Here is a 20,017-nt window from a genome sequence, read left to right as displayed (position 1 = left end):
ATTTAAATAATTGATATTAAAGAATAGTAAAAAACAGATGATGAAATAAACTCACACCCAGTTTCTTCTGCATGCCCATTCCTACCTTCAACAATTAGCTTCGCAGACTGACTCTCGGAACCAAGAACATTTCTTCCAACGCAAGTGTAATTTCCAGCGTCGCTAAGAGTCACGTGATGGAATTCTAATCTCCCACCCCGAGCGCCAAGGTGAGAATTACTTTGGAGATGAGTGCCATTTGTCCCCACCCACGTCATAGCCGGTTGAGGATTTCCACTTACCGAACATTGGAACACTGCACTTTGATTTTCTCTGAGTGTTTGCTTCATTGGAGAAACAACAACTACAGGGAGAGAGATAGGTTCCCCAGGTTCTCCCTTAGCTCCGGGTGGGCCCCTGGGACCCGGAACCCCTGTGATACCCTGTGCACCCTTTTGACCTGGTGGTCCGATATTTCCTTGCTTTCCGGAAGGCCCTGGTTCTCCTCTAAAACCGCGTGACCCTTTCCTTCCTGTAGATCCACGCGGACCTCTCCTTCCCCGTGATCCTTTTGGTCCTTGCAATCCTGGTGGCCCCTGTACGCAAATTTGTTGTTTGGGCGAACAAAATGATCGTGGTGACCATGAATTCATGGTCTTGTTTATCTCACTTCTAACCACCTCTATCGTAACTTTACCAGGGTTGGCTCCTTTCTCAGGTAACTTGAAATGGCGACGGCTTCTGGCGTTAACTGGAAATAGTTTTTTTTTTTCAAAAAGTGTTTGAAAATTAAAGCGGTAACACTTTTAAATCTCCTTACCAGACAATAATCTCAACAGTGGTTTATTTATACAACCTTTGGCTCCAAACCAGATTCGTCTAAATGACGGTTACCAGGTTCTTACTAAGCTTTCCGTCGCTGAAAATTTGTGCAGGAAAATAATGAAAGGAGGCTGCCATATTCTCGAGCAAACACTGATTTTCTTTTGCTCGCTTTTACGTGTACGATCGCCTCGTTTAAACGAGAACCTAAATTAAGCTCAACCTTTCCTTGTGGCACGCAAGAGTACTTCACGTTTTTCCACCCCCCCACCCCCCCCCCCACACCCATTCCTCACGTTTCAAAACGTTTAGCTATCCAAGACCTTTTTGTGCTGTTATTATGATAAACAGCAGACGTCGCGCTGTTGTTTTAGTCATTCAACGATGGACCCTTCATATTCCTGAAGGGTTTATCTGGCCAACAATACATCAAATATATTAATCCAAGTTAGGGAAAAAGGGATATCTTTGAATGATCAATTGCATAATGTTACTCATATGATTGCTCTCTTGAGCTTTTACAACGGTGACCGCTATTACTTTTTCGCTATCGACCCCTCAGAAATGAGTTTATGTAGTTACTAAAATAGACAAATTCATTAGCCACTTTAAGTACCATTGTGACTCCCAATTTCTTCACCAAAGTAAGCCTCGGCAAAATTCAGGGGATCGAAAAGAGTTCGCCAGGAAAATTGTATTTCGTATCGTTGTCGAAGCGAGGGTCCTTTACTAAGTTATAAGTTGACGAGAGAAAGCATACTACCTTCGGTCATATCTCTACTCTCCTGAGCAATATTGCCAGCAAAGTTCCCGACAAAACCAGTGCTTTCAGAAGGTTGAGTACCTGCTGCTTCGGTAGAATCCCTCATGGATTCATGTATTCGCCCCACTTCCGCCATAACATCTTCAACATTATGAACTCGCTGGTTTATGATCTCAACACGAACCAAGGCGGTAGTACAGATCAATAAACATACGAACGATACTGGAAAAGCAAACTTGGATAAACAGCTGGGCACATCACCAACAGAAGGGCGATCTTGTTTTTGAAACATAATAAAACGCTGTTAGGATTGAACCGACTTGTAACGCTCCAACATGTTTTGAAAACCAGCCGAGACACGTACGATCGCGAAATGTAATACTGACATTCGAATCGCTTGTTGACAAAAGTGCAGATTAACTTCCTTTCTGTCACGTTGACATCAAAAGTCAACACACGGGATATTGAGCCATTAAAAATCCATATTTTAGAATTCTAAATTTCCATACCCATAGTGTAAATATGGATAAATAGACACAAGAATCTTGCCTTAAAGCGCGGCCTGTCGAGTTCAATTTTAACCTCTAGATTAACATTCCAATTCTCCACACTGTTACCCGATCATTTTCTATGCCTGTGGTGAGCAGAAACTGCTTGAAAAGTAAGCTCAATGATTATTATTTCATCTCGCTAGACTTTAGACTGAGCTTCTATGAGGAAAACGCTCTCTCTCTCTCTCTCTCTCTCTCTCTCTCTCTCTCTCTCTCTCTCTCTCTCTCTCTCTCTCTCTCTCTCCAGATTCAAGGCTGAGTATCTGCTACCTTTTCTCCTCTTCTTTTTTTGATATAAAATTTTCCAATATTTTCCCGTTTTTACAGTGGAATATATCAGTCTATTTTTCACTTAGAATACTTCTATTCAAAGTTACCGACCAATACGAAATTTTAGTCAGTATATCAATCTAAACACGACCAATGTAGCAAATACTCAATCTTTGGTACACATATCGAAAAAATCACGAAAATAAACAATTTTGACGGACGTCTTTAAAGGTCTTCAAGTTCTTTTTTATTGCCGTAAAACCCCTTTGGGATCCGGAATATTTTACTTTCTACACCATCTTAATTTTAGAACCAAACTGCGTTCCCACATATAGTATTATTTTGACTTAACAAGTCAGATTTTTTGAGAAGGTCAATTATCTTTTTTCTTTATAAAATCATTATATTTTACTTTAAATTCGTTTTTATGGAAGGAAAGTTCTGCGCTTGTGAAAGAAAACATGTTAAACCTGTTTTTCAATTATATGTCACAATTAAAAGATTTTATTGCACAAAAACCACTCCGTAGCAAATAACCATTTAACGTAGCAAGTACCCACTTTATGTAGCAAATACCCATTTCTACTTCTTTTGCTCCAGAGAAACATTTTCTTTGGTAAAAGATTAAGTTTTAAGGAACTATTTGGGTATTGCTTGAGAACAATCTATCCCTCTGTATTTTTCAATTTAAAAAAGCGTACACGCGCATTTTTGTAAGAAATAGTTTCGTTTCCAAATGGCTGAAATATTAAGCAATTAAAAGTGTTGTGGAAAGGATTTTGTTATGTTTATATTAGTTAAATCATGATAGCATCTTAATCTTATAAACGCTGCACTTTACATAGGTAGTTTGAACGATTACGAGCGCTTATTGTGGTGTGAAAAATTTCCTTCAAGTGTTACTTTAGATAGCATAACAGGCATCAGCAATCAATCCTTATTCAAATCTGAAAGGGACAAAATTTTTTCCAGTGTTACCCTTGTTTTGCTTTTACTGCATTTATAACTCTGTTGGAATGTGAACCTTATTCTTTTTTCTAGTGTAGGCCGAACGTTAACTTATATCAACTAATTGAGTTTTAAATCGCGCAAAGCTTTGTTACAATGTAATCTTAGTTTTCATTCATGTTTAAACTTAGTTCAGTTTTAAATGCCCGTACGACTCTATTCATCCAAGTTTAGTTGCATTTCTGTAAAAGCCTTGTTCCGTTCTATATGCGCGAAAATAACTCACATTGTGACTTTAGCCTATTTCCAGTCTATGTGTGATATAGCTTTAGATGGACTCGTACCTCACTTACAATGTGAGCTTGGTATTCTGTCTAGTTTATGCTTAGTTTAGTTGAGTTTTAAGCGGTACGCATAGCTTTGTTACAATATAAGTTTACTTTTCTCTCTATTGTGATCAGTTTTTAATGCGTGCATAACTCTGTTACAGTGTGAGCTAGTTTTTGTATCCAGTATGCGCCTAGTCCAGTTTAAAATACACACATAACTCTCTAACAATGCAAGCTTAGTTTTACTTCCAATGTGCGCTAAGTTCAGTGTTAATTGCACACATTACTAAGATACGTCGGGATCTAAGTCATTCTGGTATACGCCTTGTTCAGTTTCAAAGGTAGGCATTACTCTGTTATAATGTAAACTTAGTGTTGCTTCTAATATACCCTTGATTTGAATTTTAAATGCGTGTAAAACTTAGCTACAACGTGGGCTTAGTTTTGTTTACTGTGTCAACCAAGTTCAGTTTTAACTGCTTGCATAAATCATATATTACAATGTGAGTTTATTTTGTTTCTAGGGTGTATTAAGTTAAGTTTTAAATGAGCTTACAACTCAATTACAATGCAAACTTAGTTTTTTGTGTGCATAACCCAGTTTTAATATCATATGAGCTTCATCAGTCCATGCCTGGTTCAGTTTTAAATGTGAATATTGCTCAGTTAGAATGTGAGCTTAGTTTTGTATGCAGTGTACTCCTAGTTCAGTTTTAAATTCTCGCGTGTAAGTCAGTTCCAATGCGGGCTTAGTTTCAGGCTTTAGCCTAGGTTCCAACACACCCAGTTTCAGATGAACACATATAGTTCATGAGTTCTTTTTCCTGTATGACTGCAACACTTAATAATAACGTACTGCTTCATTCACAATTGCTTGTTTTTCGCCTGATGCTTGATTCATTCACTCTTTACATTTCCTTATGGTCTTTATTTGCTACGTACTATACTTTAGATAGCATTTAGCAAGTGCAGAGAAACAGGGCCACAGAGAGTCTTATCTAACGAGCTTGTTTCCTTTAAGATACATTAAGCAATAAAGTATTAAGAAAAGATAGACGTAGAAAGCTTGTATTTTAGGGCTTATTTTACAGGCTGATAGTAATCGAAGCGTCCCTTTTTAAATGATAAACACCAACTATTCCCTTAGTTATACCAACAAACGAACGCAGTCTTCAACCAACATGGGTATTGGGCATTTATCTTCCTAGGTAAGGGTATTCCCAAGCTGGGCTAGGGAGAAACAACAAAAACAGGACTACAACAGCAATAACACCAGTAACAATGTATTCGTTAGCTACTTTACGTCAAAGAAATTGATATATCATTGGGATTAAACGCAACTGATTTTGAAACGAAATTCAAGTTGAAATCTAAGAATAGAATTGAAATTATCTGAAGAAAACAGTTCCAGTCCTTTAACTCTTAGTCAGATATTATTACATGTAATCATCATACTTCTTATCCCTTTCACTTATAGTGTTTCCCGTTTTTTGTGAACTTCTATTTCCTTTACCATTGTGAAAAGATGATTTCTTAACATAATCGATAGAATATTGCAACTATACATATATGAACGAGAACGACTAAATAAATCATTTTACTAAAAACCGACTAGAATTTCAAACTCTTACTGATAAGAACAACAATATCTCGATCTTCTTGAAAAAACAACTTCAAAAACCGTGGAGCGCTATTTAGTTGAAATTGGAGCGTCGTTATATCCAAATTCAGTAGGAGCCGAAATGTATCTTAAACTTATACCTGACTTTCTGCAGGCTAATCACATGTTACCCACCTCGTAGTGATTTTCTTTTTTATATTCGTTAACGCTAAAATAAGAATCCATAAAGTAGAACTACTTTCATACGAGAAAAGTTCTCATAGTTTTGGCGTCAAATGTACAGTGCAGCCTACTGCATAGTACCATGTAACAGTTTTCAACAGTTCAGTGTACAGTGCAGCCCACTGCACAGTAAGATTTAGCAGTTCCAACAGTTCAGTGTCGTGTTCTTGAGCACAATGCAAAGGACTGCATAGTAACATTTAATCTTACTATGCAGTGTACTTCACTGTACCGAACAACAATACACTGAATAGTACAGTGTAGCGCCCTATATAGTAATATTTAAGAGTTTTTTCCCAGTTCGGTGTTGTTACTCAGTTCAGATGTTCTGTAAGTGCAGTCTGTACAGTATGGCGCACTGCTGAGTAATATTTGATAGTTGTGAACAGCTCAGCATACAATGCATTGCACTGCTTAGAACATATTTAAGAATTTTTTTAGTTGCAACGCTACCTGTGACTGTAAGTCTTTGTTCTTGAGAAATAATCGTTTATCTCCATTGCGATTTCTTCGATCTGACGATCACGTTTCAGATTATTTGCTTATTTTACTTCAACCATCTACCACCTTTGCGCTTTGAGGTGACAATGCGGACGGTTTATTATGGCACGAACTAATCCTGTACGATTCTCAATATTTCACCCATTAAAATTTTTCAGAAAACTCGCCCGTTCTTTTCGCACCCTCATTCTTTTTCTGAGGCCCGTGCTAAACGTTCCAACATTGTCATCGAAGATTTGTTGACTCAATAATGTTAAAGCATTTAGCATATATCCTTGTCCAACGTTTTTTGCAGGACTAATCTTTGAGAACTTATGAAACGTTCGTCCAAAAAAAAATGTTGAACAAACATGGATGCTTAACGCCCCAATAATGTCAGATCAACAAATCTTATCGAAGAAAGTTGGAACGTTTAACCCGACTTGATACTTCTCAACTCGTGCAAAACCATCTCGCGCACGCCTTTTCCAAGGATTAACCTCTAGTTGACATTATTTAACAGTTAAGAGTATTTTCGTGTAGTGGAGAGCATTTCAGAGCAAAATAAGACTCCGCGTTATAGCTTTGAAATCTCCACGTTATCAACCTTTTCATTAAACTTTCATGTTTCTAGAAGCTTATTGTTAAATCGTGCGTTTACAACCGTAGAGGATAGAACACTCTCAGAGGAACTAAAACGTAGAACGTATACAATTAACATGGACACGGGCACCGAGAAGAGGACAAACTATCTATTTAAAATAGAAATACGATAAAACGACGTAGATGCGTGTTTTTCAGGTATTGAGCAGTTTGGTAGTAGTTAGAATTTAATTTGAGTATTTACTACCGTTGCAAATACTCAACTACCTACTGAGTATTTGTTACCGTACAAAATACCCATTAATGGTAGCCAATACCCATCAATGGTAGCAAATACGCACTAGTGGGTATTTGCTACCGTAGCAAATACTCAGTGGGTAGTTGCTACGGTAGCAAATACGCAATCAATGTAGTAAATACCCACTCGAATCGGACTCTCTCTCTCTCTCTCTCTCTCTCTCTCTCTCTCTCTTTCTCTCTCTTTATCCCTTCGTTTAATAAAGGATAAAAAAATGGGTGACAATTTGTTTTTCGATGGGAGAACTTTTGGAAGGAAGGTTGTCAAGCAAAGTTTTACCAAATTAAATTGGTAACATAATGTCTTTAGCTTCTTTCGGGTTAAAAGCACGTCAGTGGTGGGAAATTGTTCATTACAATTTGACTGGCGTTTTGTTGCACTCGTTAGCACCAATCCATGGTTGAGGAATTGTGATTGAGGAATTGGTTGATTTATCTCATTAATTAAATTTCGCTGTGGGATTATTTGCCCTCAGGCGTAGCGGAGACTGTCACAATCGCTTACAACTGAACAGAAAAAGGGTATGGCATTTTAAGTGGCAATGTATGCAGAACCCACCCTCGCCGAAAAACGATTGGAGATCGTTTACAATATTCATACGTCTACTCACATTCTGCATCACGCAAAGCACTTCAAAGGAGAAAAACAAACCGATCTCTTTTAAGTCGCATGACATTTTTTGATCCAAGTCTAGATCTCCTCAAAGAAAAACGCGCACTGACCAACCGATTTAAAAAAAAATTCTGTTTTAAAAATAATTCTTCCGCCTTAAATTAAAAACAAAAACGACAATCGAGGGCCAAAAGGCAAAATTTTTACAAGAGGAAACTGGTGTGCCTGCCTAGTACATCAAAATACTATATTTTCCTTTATTCTTTTCGCCGGGCTGAACCGCATTTGATTCTTTTTAAACACATCTGTTACCAAATAAATAGGAAGCTGTAAAAATACTACAGCCCATGTTCTTTTCAGGGCTGATAAGGAACAAAGCCGTAATAGGAAGCAAATTAAAGTTTATGTCCATTGTTTTCTCCTCCTCTAAGCGGAAACGGTCAGCGCATATAGACATAATTTTGAGCTCTCACGCAGTGCTTGCCCCAAAGGAGTAGGAGGGATTAAATAGGAAAAGTGGTACTCCAAACAAACCTACTCTTTTTACGGAAACCACGCTGGTGTTTCTCCCAGGGGAGCAGGGTAAGATAGAATAGGATAGGGGCACTCGAATCGACTTTACGAGAAAATCAACACCGCATGCTCAAAAGAGATTAGGTTCTTCGCTGCCATTCCTCAAGATGTCTCGCATCGCCCAGAGGCGTTGCGTGACACCTCAAGAAGTGGTTCGAAAGAGAATTGACTAAAGAGAGAGAAGTTCAAGTTTCCTCATAACAGAGCGTCACTTTGTAAAAATCTTGAATATCATGATGGTCTATGATAGTAATTCGAAGTGAGCATGCGTGGACGTAAATCCAAGAGACAAAAAGAGATGGTGCAATTCGCTCTATGCTAGTGAAGTTAGAATCTCATTGTAAAGCACAACGAAGATATGAGAGACTCTGCCCCCAATTTTTACAACCACGGCAATCACTTATTGGATTCATTTTGACATTTATTCGCCACTAAACCTCTTATTCAGGTAAATTGTGCGCAGATCAATTGTATGTTTGATGTATCTTGTTCTTCTTCACACATCAGCGATTGAACTTCTCCGCTGAAAAAGATGAATTTCAATTTAAATGAAGGTGGCACCTGTTTTTTAATATCGCCAGCCTGTGAACGCCGGTGACATAAAGGAAATTTCATATGGTGAGCTTAAGTGATCGAGAATTTCTTTGATTTTTCTTTTAACCAATTACAACCAGATGCAAACTTGCCGGAAAGTCGATGACTCCTTAGTCATTTGCGTTTTTCATGCTCGAGGACACTAAGTGGCTTTTCCTAAGGGATTGTTGGAGTTTTAAGATATCTACCTTTAATGAGGCTAACCGATTCAGCGTAAAACGGCTAACCAATTCGGCCAATAGGCGTAGAAATTGACAAATTGTAAACGTTCGTCGTAAAAAGAAATTAACTGCAAAAAAGACTTCTAGTGACAATAATAGAATGATATTAACTGTTGGTTGTAAAATGGCCCAAATCGTAACCGTCACCTGTGAAAGCTATCACCCCTTTGAGACCCTCTGATTGGCAGTTATACTCTGCAGTAATCGCGTTTTTAGAAACTCGGCCCAGTCTTTCGTGTTCAAAACCCGGCTCTTCTTTATTGTTTTGTTAGCTAATATGGCGTGTCCTGGGCGCAAAGAAAATGTACTCTCTTTTCTTTTGTAATTTGGACGCGGTGTCGTCTTTAATTAATCATGAAGAGTTATACTTTCTTATGAATCAATGATATGTCGCACTTCGCCCTTAATATTTCTTGTCGAGGAGGAAGGCAAGAAGAATTCTCACGGGCTCAGGTTCTCTTAAGAACATCGATTTAAATATTTATGATCACTCAACTGCCGAGAGTAATTGCCGCCCATTAACGAAAGTTCCACAGGTTATCATGCAAAAGTAGAATGAAACAGTTTTGAACCGTGCCTCTTCGCACAAATTCCCCTACAGCAATTAATTACAAATTACAAATTCGGCCAGAATAGACTTTAATCCACATATACCTAATTACCAATTCGAACAGGTGCCAATTCCTCTTTCTTGTGGAGGTGTCAGTATGTATGTTGACGCCAGTTTAAATTACACAGTCCTCGAAAAAACCTCTAAAGAGGCTTTCCAGGCCTTATGGATTGAACTCGAATTCTTAAAAGGTAAAACTGTTATATGTGGTGTAATCTATCGGTAACATACATCTCCTGAACAATTTCAAACATATTTCGATATGACAATAGAAAGACTAAGCTCTACTAATAAACCGATATATGTCATGCGCGACTTCAACATTGATCTCCTCAAATCTGAAACCTGTGATTTTTCTCATAACTTTCTGCTGTCCCTGCAAAGTTACTCCTTTTTTTCCAGCAATTGACAAGCCTACAAGAGTCCATAATAATTCTGCCACACTTATTGACAATATTCTTGATAACAGAATTGGCTTTAAACTCTTCAGCGGCAACATTGTCTCAGATATAAGTGACCACTACTCTCAATTTTGCATCATCCATTCTCCATCTTTAAAATCTCGCTATCAGGTCTTTCACATCGCAATATGGATTTAGAGAGAACTGCTCAACTCAACATGCAATTCTGGATATTCTAAATACAATTCAAAACAACATTGATAAAAAATTATATTCCTGTGGCATTTTCATTGACTTGAAAAAGGCCTTCGACACGGTTGATCATTTGATTTTGTAGCATAAATTACACCATTATGGAATTAGAGGATTGATTAATGACTGGTTCTCGTCATACTTGTCTGTCAGGATGCAATCAACCCAAAGCGGTTCTATTGTCTCTAGCAAAGAGAGAATAGTGTGTGGAGTCCCTCAAGGTTCTGTACTTGGTCCGCTTCTTTTCTTAATTTATTTCAATGACATGCATCGTTCCTCTAAAAAGTTTGACTTTTACCTATTTGCTGATGATACCAATTTACTATATGCAGAAAATGATCTAAACAAACTTGAAGTTGTCGTCAATGAAGAGTAATTAAAGTTGTGTGAATGGCTGAATTCAAATAAATGATCTCTTAACGTATCTAAATCTAATTTCGTTATTTGTCATCCTTATCAACATAAACTATACCGATAAGTAAACCTTAAAATACTTGATAATAACTCGGAGCAATTGGTATCTCTTGAACGTAAGACAATGTTAAATACCTAGGTGTTCTAATTGACGGTAATCTCTCCTGGAAGCACCATATTAACTACATTTCCACGAAAATAAGCAAAGGTATCGGTATTACTGCAAGGCTAAGACACTTGGTACCGCTCACTACTATTATAAACATTTACCGCTCGCTCATTGAACCGTATATTTCCTATGGTCTCGTTGCTTGGGGCCAAGCCGCGAATACTCATCTAAAGAAAATCGTCATTTTACAAAAGCGGGTTCTTCGTCTAATGTACTTTTTCGATTATACATCTCACAGTGCTCCTCTTTTTAGTAGTTCGGGAATTCTACCGATAAAAATGCTTTACTTCAAATTGGTTGCCTCTCTGTTACATGATATCAAAAATCGCTGTGCTCCTCCCAATCTTTCTGAACTTTTTACTCACTCTGAACAGGTTCATTCCTAGTCTACTCGTTTCTCAGTAGCTGGAAGCTTTTATATAAAACAGGCGAGAACAAATCATCAGTTGTTTTCCTTTTCTAGAGTTGGTGCGAAATATGGAATGGCATCCCCCCTGAAATTCGTAAGCTAAGGAAAGCACCTTTTAAACGTGAGCTAACTCACTTGCTTTTGAAAATTCTTGAAATTGAGGAGATGAATGTTGACTTGCGCTACCTTGACCTTCCTAGCTTATATTTGTATTTCAACTGATTAGCTTTCTCTTTGACCTGTTAAAAACTCCCTTGTGTGACTGGCCCAGTTAAAACCTTTAACATGATTATCACTACTATTATTTATTATTTATTTTTATTTGCGCATTTATTTATATATTTCATTGTTGCGTGTGTGTGTGTGCGTGCGTGCGTGTGTGTGTGTGTGTGTGTGTGTGTGTGTGTGTGTATGTGTGAGAGCCTATACAGTGTCTGTTTAGGTAGCCAGCCTAGAATAGCTTTGCTAACTGCGGGCTACAAAAGCCTTTATTTCTTTAATTTAAAGAAAAAAAATCAATGTTGTTGTTGTAGCGGATTTCGATTTCTTTAATTTATTAAAGATAATCATAAAAGTAACTTCAGCCACTTTAATATCCTGAATGAAAACAAGTTCCTTGCCGAGCAGCTCACCGGCCACCATGCTGACTGGTCCGTGACTCAGAGTCAAAGGTCTGATCAGAGTATTTAGCTGTCACAATTTAACTTTGGCATTGTCTTAGCAGAACAGATAAGAGCCCTTTTTGTGTCCCAAGCCTATAGATCATGGTTAAAACATGCCGGGTACAACGCAAATTACTTGGTAGTCACGTCACGCAGTATAATCAGGCTATCCTCAAATGTCATGACACATCTGGGCTTAGCTAGGCCGTTCCCGCCACCGAATCATTATACAACTGTGAAAATTGCCAGTTATACTACGATTGCGTAGTTATTTCTAAAGATTAAATTTTGCGAGAGAGTCCTAATTTAACACTGTTAACGCGCAAGCAGCACGGATCCTCGCGCCTGGAAATATTTTCATTGTTAACTTTAATTAATTTCACATTTGAAGCTAAACGCCTCTTCTTCACTTGCTCATGGAGTCCTCTCGCTTTACCTTGACAGACCTATGGATCATTATACGCTTTCCCGGTGAGAATTTGACCTGTAATGGGTAACCAATCAATTTCGACGCAAAACTGAAAAAAATTAAAGTTATATTTAAAGTTTATATTCCACGATGATTCCTGATAAAGTCCAGTAATTCTCTTTAATAGGTTTTTAATCTAAAATATACAAACAAAACTAGCATTGTTAACAATACTTATGTTACTTATATTGACCTATGTGCAACACAAAAGCAACTTGAAGAAACTAACATTACCTTTAGTGTTTTAATACATGTATGCCCTAGTGGTATATTTTCTAACAGCGATATTCAAGATCAACCCAGCTTGAAGGATCATCGTTTTAAAACAGACTACTATTCTAAAGTACAATCGCATCAGGTTCTGAGTATTCCCAAGTTATGCACAGTTTTATCCCGATTTCTCTGGCCTGCATCATGTAAGGTTCATTTTCATGAAGATTTGAAGTGAATTAAATCTAGATTCTTGTGTTGGCGATTTGAGAATTAGCTACCAATCATAATGATTAAATTACTGATAGATCTGAAGATTTCTAATTCAATTTGCATGCTACTATGCAAGGCCGTTGTTGCTAAAAGAAACATCAGGTTTCAGGCCGGGGGTTGATGAATGAATTCCTTTTTTTCATTGCGCACATTCTATACAATATTCAAAGGCGCAGTACCCCCCCCCCCCCCATCAATTTGATAGACACTACACAAAGATAGACCACAACACCAGGCACTACGTGCCCTACTCTTTTCGAACAGTGTGTAGTTTCTTTAACGTCCCACAAATTTTTATCACATACAAGGGCCTTGTGAGACGGGACCTCCATTTATCGTCCCTATCCGAGAAGACTAGAAAGTCTAACCATTTGCAGATATTATTACAAAAGCAGCACTTTCTTGTCAGTTATTTAAAGACCCTACGTGTTGGTCCGGCCGGATTTGAACTCACGACCTCCCGCACAACAGTCCGGTGCTCTACCCATTGAGCTAACCGGGAGGCGGTTCGTATTTTCTTTTTTTTTTCTCCTTTGTTTGTTTCTTCTTTTGTCGTTTTTCTTTTTATTATCTTATTATACATTATTTATAATTGTGGACCCAAGAGTTATCCCTGCAAAAGTTATAGCTTAACTTAGTTTGAAAGTTGTTCTCGGTTTTCGTTTGTTGCGATATTTCTATTTCTAAGATAATCATCACAAGTGATTCCAGACGAAATGGTGCAAAACCTTTCAAAGTACATATTAATTAGCATATATACCACCACCCACTACCTTTCTCCATGGGAATTTCGCATGTCATCTGATACGTTTTAATTTATTAATTATTACCAAGGGCTTCGAAAAGCTGATCTTAGATAGTAAATAAACGTTAAGTGCAACCTTTTTTCTCATTATAAAGATCATATATTATTTGTGGAGACATGTTATCCAGAGCAAATTGCGACTCTACCAATGCTTAAGTGCTGCTTGTCTTCATCCGGCAACGACGTTTGAATAGCTACTCGTCGCTAATGTTGTGGTATAGTGACTTGTCACTGATATGTCTTAGAGCACTGTTGTTGATGCATTAATGCTCCAAGATGGCGTTGCTCTACCACAGATCTGTTTTGTTATTGGCTGGACTTACTACTCCGCCTTTAAGTTGCAGGTATTCGCGCTTACTCTCGATTCCTCTGTATCTTCTGATATTGTTTGCATAAGCTATCAACTTATCGGAAAATTGAGAAAACTCACACCGATAGCAACGATAATGCAGAATTAATAAGCGACAGTGACTAAACACAACTTTCAACACAGTTCTGGAATACCTTTTCCACTTCACGTTTATCCTGTGTAACTGTTTTATTATACTGCAGCGAAAGGTGTGTAGAGATTAGATTTAAAAAGTTTCTTTAGTTTTTTGGTGATGCTTATTTTCCTACTGTACGCAATGCGTACACACTTTTTTTCCAATAGAACTCTTTCATGCATTACTTAAGCACGTATATTTCCACCCTCAAACAGGGATGAATATGGTGTGAGACAGGATAAAACCGAACATATCTGGCTTTGAAGTCAGGTCTAAGTGAATGCCTCACGATGCTTGTTCTATCTGAGTTTCCTTGAAAGACCTGGAATAAAGAAAACCGACAAAAAAAAAAAAAAAAAGAAAGAAACTGAGCACCTTGTTGTAGTCCACCAATTCTAAAGTCCATTTAAACAAGGAGGTACTTGTAGGTGAAGGAGGGAAGGGAGGGGATGGAGGGGGCATCTGACCATGTCTCAACAGCTCACATCATCAACATAATGTTGTGCTTTTTTGTTGCGGCCGGAATTTTCTAAACGGAGTAAAATTTTCTGTCACTTTTCTTGTTTTGATCGCTCGTTTATACACCCTCCTATACTCATAGAAAATGTTAAAGATGGCACGAATTCCTTAGCTTTATATCTGCTTGCAAACTATCCGTATCCGCCACAAACTCTTTGATTTTTACTTAAAAAATGTCAATTGTTGTGCTTTCCAAACCTTTTAGACATGTGGTTCTTTTTTAATGCATTTAACAGATGGCTATTTTGTTTCTCCAACTGTGCAATATTTCTGGTTCACTAGTCACAAGACTTTCTGTCCCACCGTAAAATAACCATATGCATACTGTACTCGTGAATAACAACAATTCACACTCTTGCTTGCAATGATACAATGTTGTAACTCAATCACGTTATTCACAGACCAAATTGGATTCCCCTTGCCCTATAACCATTACTGATAGTCGTTGATCAAATCAACGCTTTATTTACTGGTACTTCCAAACCTTTGTCTTATTCGTCTCCTCGTAGGTGTTCCAAGTTAAACCGTCAATGGATAGGCGCAGTTTATAGCTGGTAGTCCATTCCAAAAGTTCCTCTCCTCCTTGAGTAGCCACAGCACAAACAGACAGCACTGAACCCATATCTACTTGGAGGTAGTCGGTTCTATTAAATTTAGTCTTAGGACACCACCCTCCTCGTCCCCTGGTTTCATTCAGTCGGCCGAGGTATGAAGCATAAAGATCATCTTTGATAAGAAACACACTGCTTGCTGTCATTCTGGCATCTGGAATTGTGTTGTTGTCTGCCACACCAACAGGCCCACATGTGTTTCCTTTTCTATCTGGAAAAGTATGATATGATAAGTATACACTTTGGGCACGTATGGTATTACTTTTCTCTCGAATGTGATGGTTCACCAACAAAATACATTAAATACCTGTACAATTGCGTCCATTTCCAGTACATTCGGGCTTACAAGTACAAACGTACGATCCGTTGCCGTTGGCGTAGGTAGCATTCAGGTGACAAGAGTGATTTCCTTTACATTCGTCAATATTTGAGACACCACAAAGATATTTTGCACTTTTTTCATTTTTGTTGCTTTAAAGTGGATAAAGAATCTCAGTCGTGCGATGCTATTAATCGTTGCAAAGGATAAAACAACGGTTTCTCCTTTTTGTGTTTTACGAGTTAGATATTGTAAACTAACATTTCGTCACAATTATTTTTAACCCACCACTATAATGGCTCTGAAACAGGCAAAATGTAGATCATGGTGAACCCTTGCATAAACATGCATGGGTAAGGCTGCTTAAAATGCAGCACGTAGCACTTAATAGGATAATAGTTCCTGCTAACGATGCTTTATTTAATGCTAAGGCTACTATCATGTAGCGTGCGATCGAAGTCATATTTCTGATTCATTATTCGCTCGTACCTTGGCATGACTGTCCATCTTCGATGTATTCTTCCCTGCAGGTGCAGTTGTGGGAACCGTCAGTGTTGGTACAGTTCGCATTGACGTCACAGAGATGGTCTCCGTTACTGCACTCGTCGATATCTGAAAGTAAAAGAGATGTCGGGGCAATCAATAGAAGCAATAAAGCCCAAAAAACCAAACAAACAAAGGAATAAACGAACAAGAGTATATCGCTGAAAAGTATATCAGCCGTGATATAAAAAAAAAAAAAAAAAAAAAAAAATAGGCGACTTCGGTGAGTTTCGTAAAATAAATGCTAGCTAGAGAAGTGTCCACATGACTTGCCATCAGTATATTGCCATTTTCATCTCATAGATGGAACAGCATTCAAAAATTCAAGAAGTAACATCTACTAACACGATAGTTATTGTATAGTTTCTAAGTTATTATATAGTTTCTATAGTTGCTAAGCGTTTCTATAGCTGACATTCCTTTGTCGATCAGCTGGTTAAGTTTGCTCTCATAATCTATACTATCATTCACTGACTCGTCATTTGCTTTGGACTTCAGGTCCAGCATTTCTTTGAGCATTTTGATGACCTCAATGACACCTTTGATCAACATGCCTTGGGCTGTTTGTACCCTCGAGTCAAAGGACCTCGTGTTCGGCCTCAATCTGTTCCAAATAAGCTCGTCCACTTTTGTGACGACCAAACTTTCGCAGTTTTGTGGTCGGACGATTTTTTCCCCTTCTCCTTTGAGCTTTGATTCTTGAGGTTTTTACAATTTCAACATGAGTCCGTTCACGATTGTAGCAAGTTTTTCGTTGACAGCAACATCGGTCGGCTCTGTCTTTGTGAGGCGTTGAGCAATTGCGTCGAGTACATCACATTTTTTATCTACGTTTTTCGACCGTTTTGCAGCGGTTTCTGTCACATCGCCATTTTCATTGTCACTCTCACTCCTGTATTCTCCCTCGGAGCTCGCCAACAGATTATTTTCCTCTGTGGACCAAGTTCTTTCAATAGTATTTTGCAGTTTTTCAAACTGCTGAGTCAAAGTTGTTTGGAGAGTAAGCATAGAATTCGTTAGCATACTGCCAACTATTGACAGCTCACTCTGTAGTGTTATGTCATTTTCGGGCGCGTTTTCCGACAAACCGTTTGAAGTAGTGTTTTCTACACCACTAGTGCCCTCTGACCTGGGAACCTCGTTCCCGCCATGAGGGAGCTTCTTTGCCTTCTTTATAAAAGAGGTTTTCAAGGCGTAATCCTCAATATGTTCAATATTTGACATTTTTTCACGCCTGATTCGAACGTTCGTGACCAATCTTGCTAACAAGCTAACGTGCACTGATCTCGCGCATGCGCGTTGCAATCTCACATGGTCCTCAAATGTGGTGATTTAGAAGAATTGCCGCTGTTAAGAATTTCTTAGGTGCAGCCCAGGCTCTTCTTAGTCCCATAACAAACGAGTGAGATAGGTGAGTCCTAGATCATCAAATCTATCTCAAAAACACGTGAGGATTGAATAAAACGTTTAAAGCTGTTGTGCATGATGTGCAGAGTTTTTATGATTTTCAGCGTTGATAAAAAAGCATTCAGTCATCCATTAAGCAATTATTCTACTAGACCATCATCTTCCGAATCATATCAGGTTACCATTTATGGTGCATTAATTTGGCCAGTCAACCAAGTGGCCCATCACGCCGGTGCTTAACTTCGGTGTCTGTAACATGAAGCGACTAGGAGTATTTCTACTCCCCCTTGGATGGGATGCTAGACTATCGCAGGGTTACCCCTCCCCCCCCCCCCAGCATTAAATTTGCCAGTAGCCATTTTTAATTAAACACCTGAGCGAAGAGAGGCACTGTGAGAGTAAAGAACACGACACAATGTCTCCGGCCGGGGCTCGAGCCCGGACCACTCTATCCGGAGTCGAGCGCACCGACTATGAAGCCACCGCGCCTCCAACAATTTCGCCCAGTTCTAAAAGGTTTTATCGCGCTGATACGACAAAGCATCGTGTTCTGGATAGGAGAGTTCAAATCCATTGTTCTACTTTTCCACTGAATGCCTGAAATAGACTGGTCCTAATGGAGGTGGCTTGAGTTCTTATTGATATCAAAAGACTCCACCTAGGGATATCTAGAGAATAATACATGAGTGCACCCGAGGCTGCAACTTGAAAAAGGCAGGACGATCTTTAAAAAAGAAAACGAATTTTACAAGTAACGGAGCTGGTTACAGCTCCTTCCTGTTCACCCTAAACAAGACATAATACCCAGAAATTAGAAAAAGAAAAAGAAATTGGATATTGCGCCCCTAAACCCCTTTTCCTCGGCATTAGGTCACTGTTAACAAGTGAAAGAAGTACAGCCGACTTTGAATCTTAAACCACCCACTGTGTTGCGATTAAATACAAAATTAATTTCTATCAATTCAAGTCTTACCCACGTCACAATCGTGGCCAGTAAATCCAGACGCACATAAACAGCGAAATCGTTGTCTTGTAAATCCCGAGTGGCAGGTGCCGTTGTTTTTGCATGGAGATTGAGCGCAAAAGTTCTTAAAAAGAAAAAAAATGGGATGTCACAGGTAGTTGCCCAGAGAACGTGAGCGCACAAAAAAAAAAAAAAAACAAATCGGGAAGGGGCGTCTTTAGACAGGAATTAAAGAGTACAGTGTCGTTCCTAAGAACAGCACTTAGTAACCCCAGTCATAGGTCGGCTATATCGTTATATCCATCGTTGTGATCTTCTCCTGAGCCATGAAATGGATTTAATTATTTCGATTAAATTTAAACGTAGTATATTCAAGCTTCGAAAAACCAATTGAATAAAAACTTTTGCGGTAATGCCTTAAAATGACCCATTTATTTTTGCCTACGAGAATTATCATGTAAGAGGCATGGATGTGCTTTCTTTATTAAAACAAAGAAAGCGATCAATTGCCAGTTTACTCAAGGCCGGTGACGCATGGTTCTAAACTGACAAATTACATACTTTTGTTAATAGAGTTGGGTGTCCACAAGGCACTCAAAGGATTTTTGTTCTTGGTAACTGCTTATTTATAAAAGCACTTGCCTAAAATTGTTTAAGAATAACAAATAATGGACGAAAGTACCCCTCTGCTCTCATGAATCGCTAGAAGAGAGAGAGGTGCAATTAACAGCTCGTCCATGTACCTTAGTTCCATGGTACACATAGTTCGCTGCTTCCACCAGATCTTTATCATGCTCTTTAGCCGTTGAGTTATTCAGTTCACAGTTGTGTTCTTCTGCTCCATTTTCTCCAAAATAAAAGTTAACACTGACGCAGTCATAGTCCAGGTAGCAACGATATTCACACGTGTCCCTGTCAATCACACTAGTATTTCTTACGGTGTGGTTAACAAGACGTTTTCCCACAAAGAACAGAGTCGGTGGAAATGCTAATATACGGCATTGATCTAAAAATTGAAATCATTAAATGTTAAATAGCGATATGGGTCATGAATTCTAAAGGTCGCAGCCGTTGTTAATTAAACTCGCTTTTCGAGCGCTTGGGACTTATATTGATAAGTATGACATACTCAGTAAAATGCCAACATCAAATTATATAAATTCTTTAGTTTTTTCGAGCCAAATAGATCTCTAGAAAAGGATCGCATGACCTCCAAAAGACAGAAAATGTATTTTTTCTTTCTTTTATATAAATGCAAATCATTTTCATGATCACCTCTTATATTCATCAAAGAATTTTTTTTTTCATCTAATTACTTTTTGCGAGACACCTGAAACACATAGTTTCACAGTTGTTAAAAATGATACCGAAAATTGAAAAAGTGTAACTTTGACGAGCCCAAATTCCAAAGAAAATTTGTCTTCAGAAAACTAAATACTTGCCATTAATGTTCAAAGATAAAAGAGGCAAGAAGTTTCAATTATGAACTTTCAACTTGCGTACATTTTTTCAAATCACATTTTCCTCGCCTAAACGAAAATAGCTTTGGGGCTAAAAATATCTAATTTCTAAACGCGATACGAGTTATGGCCGTAACAAGGATTATTTG

At 38.3% G+C, this 20,017-nt stretch overlaps 3 protein-coding genes across 3 annotated transcripts in view; all 3 read right to left on the bottom strand.

Annotated features, from left to right (window-relative positions):
* Positions 1–20,017, bottom strand: part of LOC148739375 (uromodulin-like) — a 112,722-nt gene that overhangs the window by 36,022 nt on the left and 56,683 nt on the right. The gene's annotated exons all lie outside the window — the stretch shown is intronic.
* LOC148739379 (uncharacterized) overlaps positions 1–20,017 on the bottom strand; it is a 45,467-nt gene that overhangs the window by 21,143 nt on the left and 4,307 nt on the right. The window contains exons 2-4 of the mRNA XM_088749467.1: positions 19,152–19,414; positions 18,418–18,532; positions 15,984–16,106 (exon numbers count right to left, since the gene is read on the bottom strand). Coding sequence (XP_088605593.1) covers positions 15,984–16,106; positions 18,418–18,532; positions 19,152–19,414 — 501 coding nt within the window. The remainder of the gene's footprint in view (positions 1–15,983; positions 16,107–18,417; positions 18,533–19,151; positions 19,415–20,017) is intronic.
* LOC148739380 (uncharacterized) lies at positions 3–15,321 on the bottom strand. The gene is made up of 2 exons (XM_088747941.1): positions 15,049–15,321; positions 3–782 (listed from the first exon to the last, which is right to left on the bottom strand). The coding sequence occupies exons 1-2, from the start codon at positions 15,319–15,321 to the stop codon at positions 3–5; spliced, it is 1,053 nt and encodes a 350-aa protein (XP_088604067.1).

Source organism: Stylophora pistillata, chromosome 2 (genome assembly GCF_964205215.1).
Source record: "Stylophora pistillata chromosome 2, jaStyPist1.2, whole genome shotgun sequence".
Lineage (NCBI taxonomy): Eukaryota > Metazoa > Cnidaria > Anthozoa > Scleractinia > Pocilloporidae > Stylophora > Stylophora pistillata.
Note: the sequence above shows the minus strand (reverse complement) of the source record. Positions and strands in the feature narration are given on the sequence as shown.

Coding starts and splice junctions, on each gene's coding strand:
- LOC148739380 (XM_088747941.1), bottom strand. CDS start 15,321: ATGACAGCAAGCAGTGTGTTTCTTATCAAAGATGATCTTTATGCTTCA. Junction 783..15,048: donor AGGAGACGAATAAGACAAAG/GTTTGGAAGTAC, acceptor GAGATTTAAAAG/TGTTACCGCTTTAATTTTCA.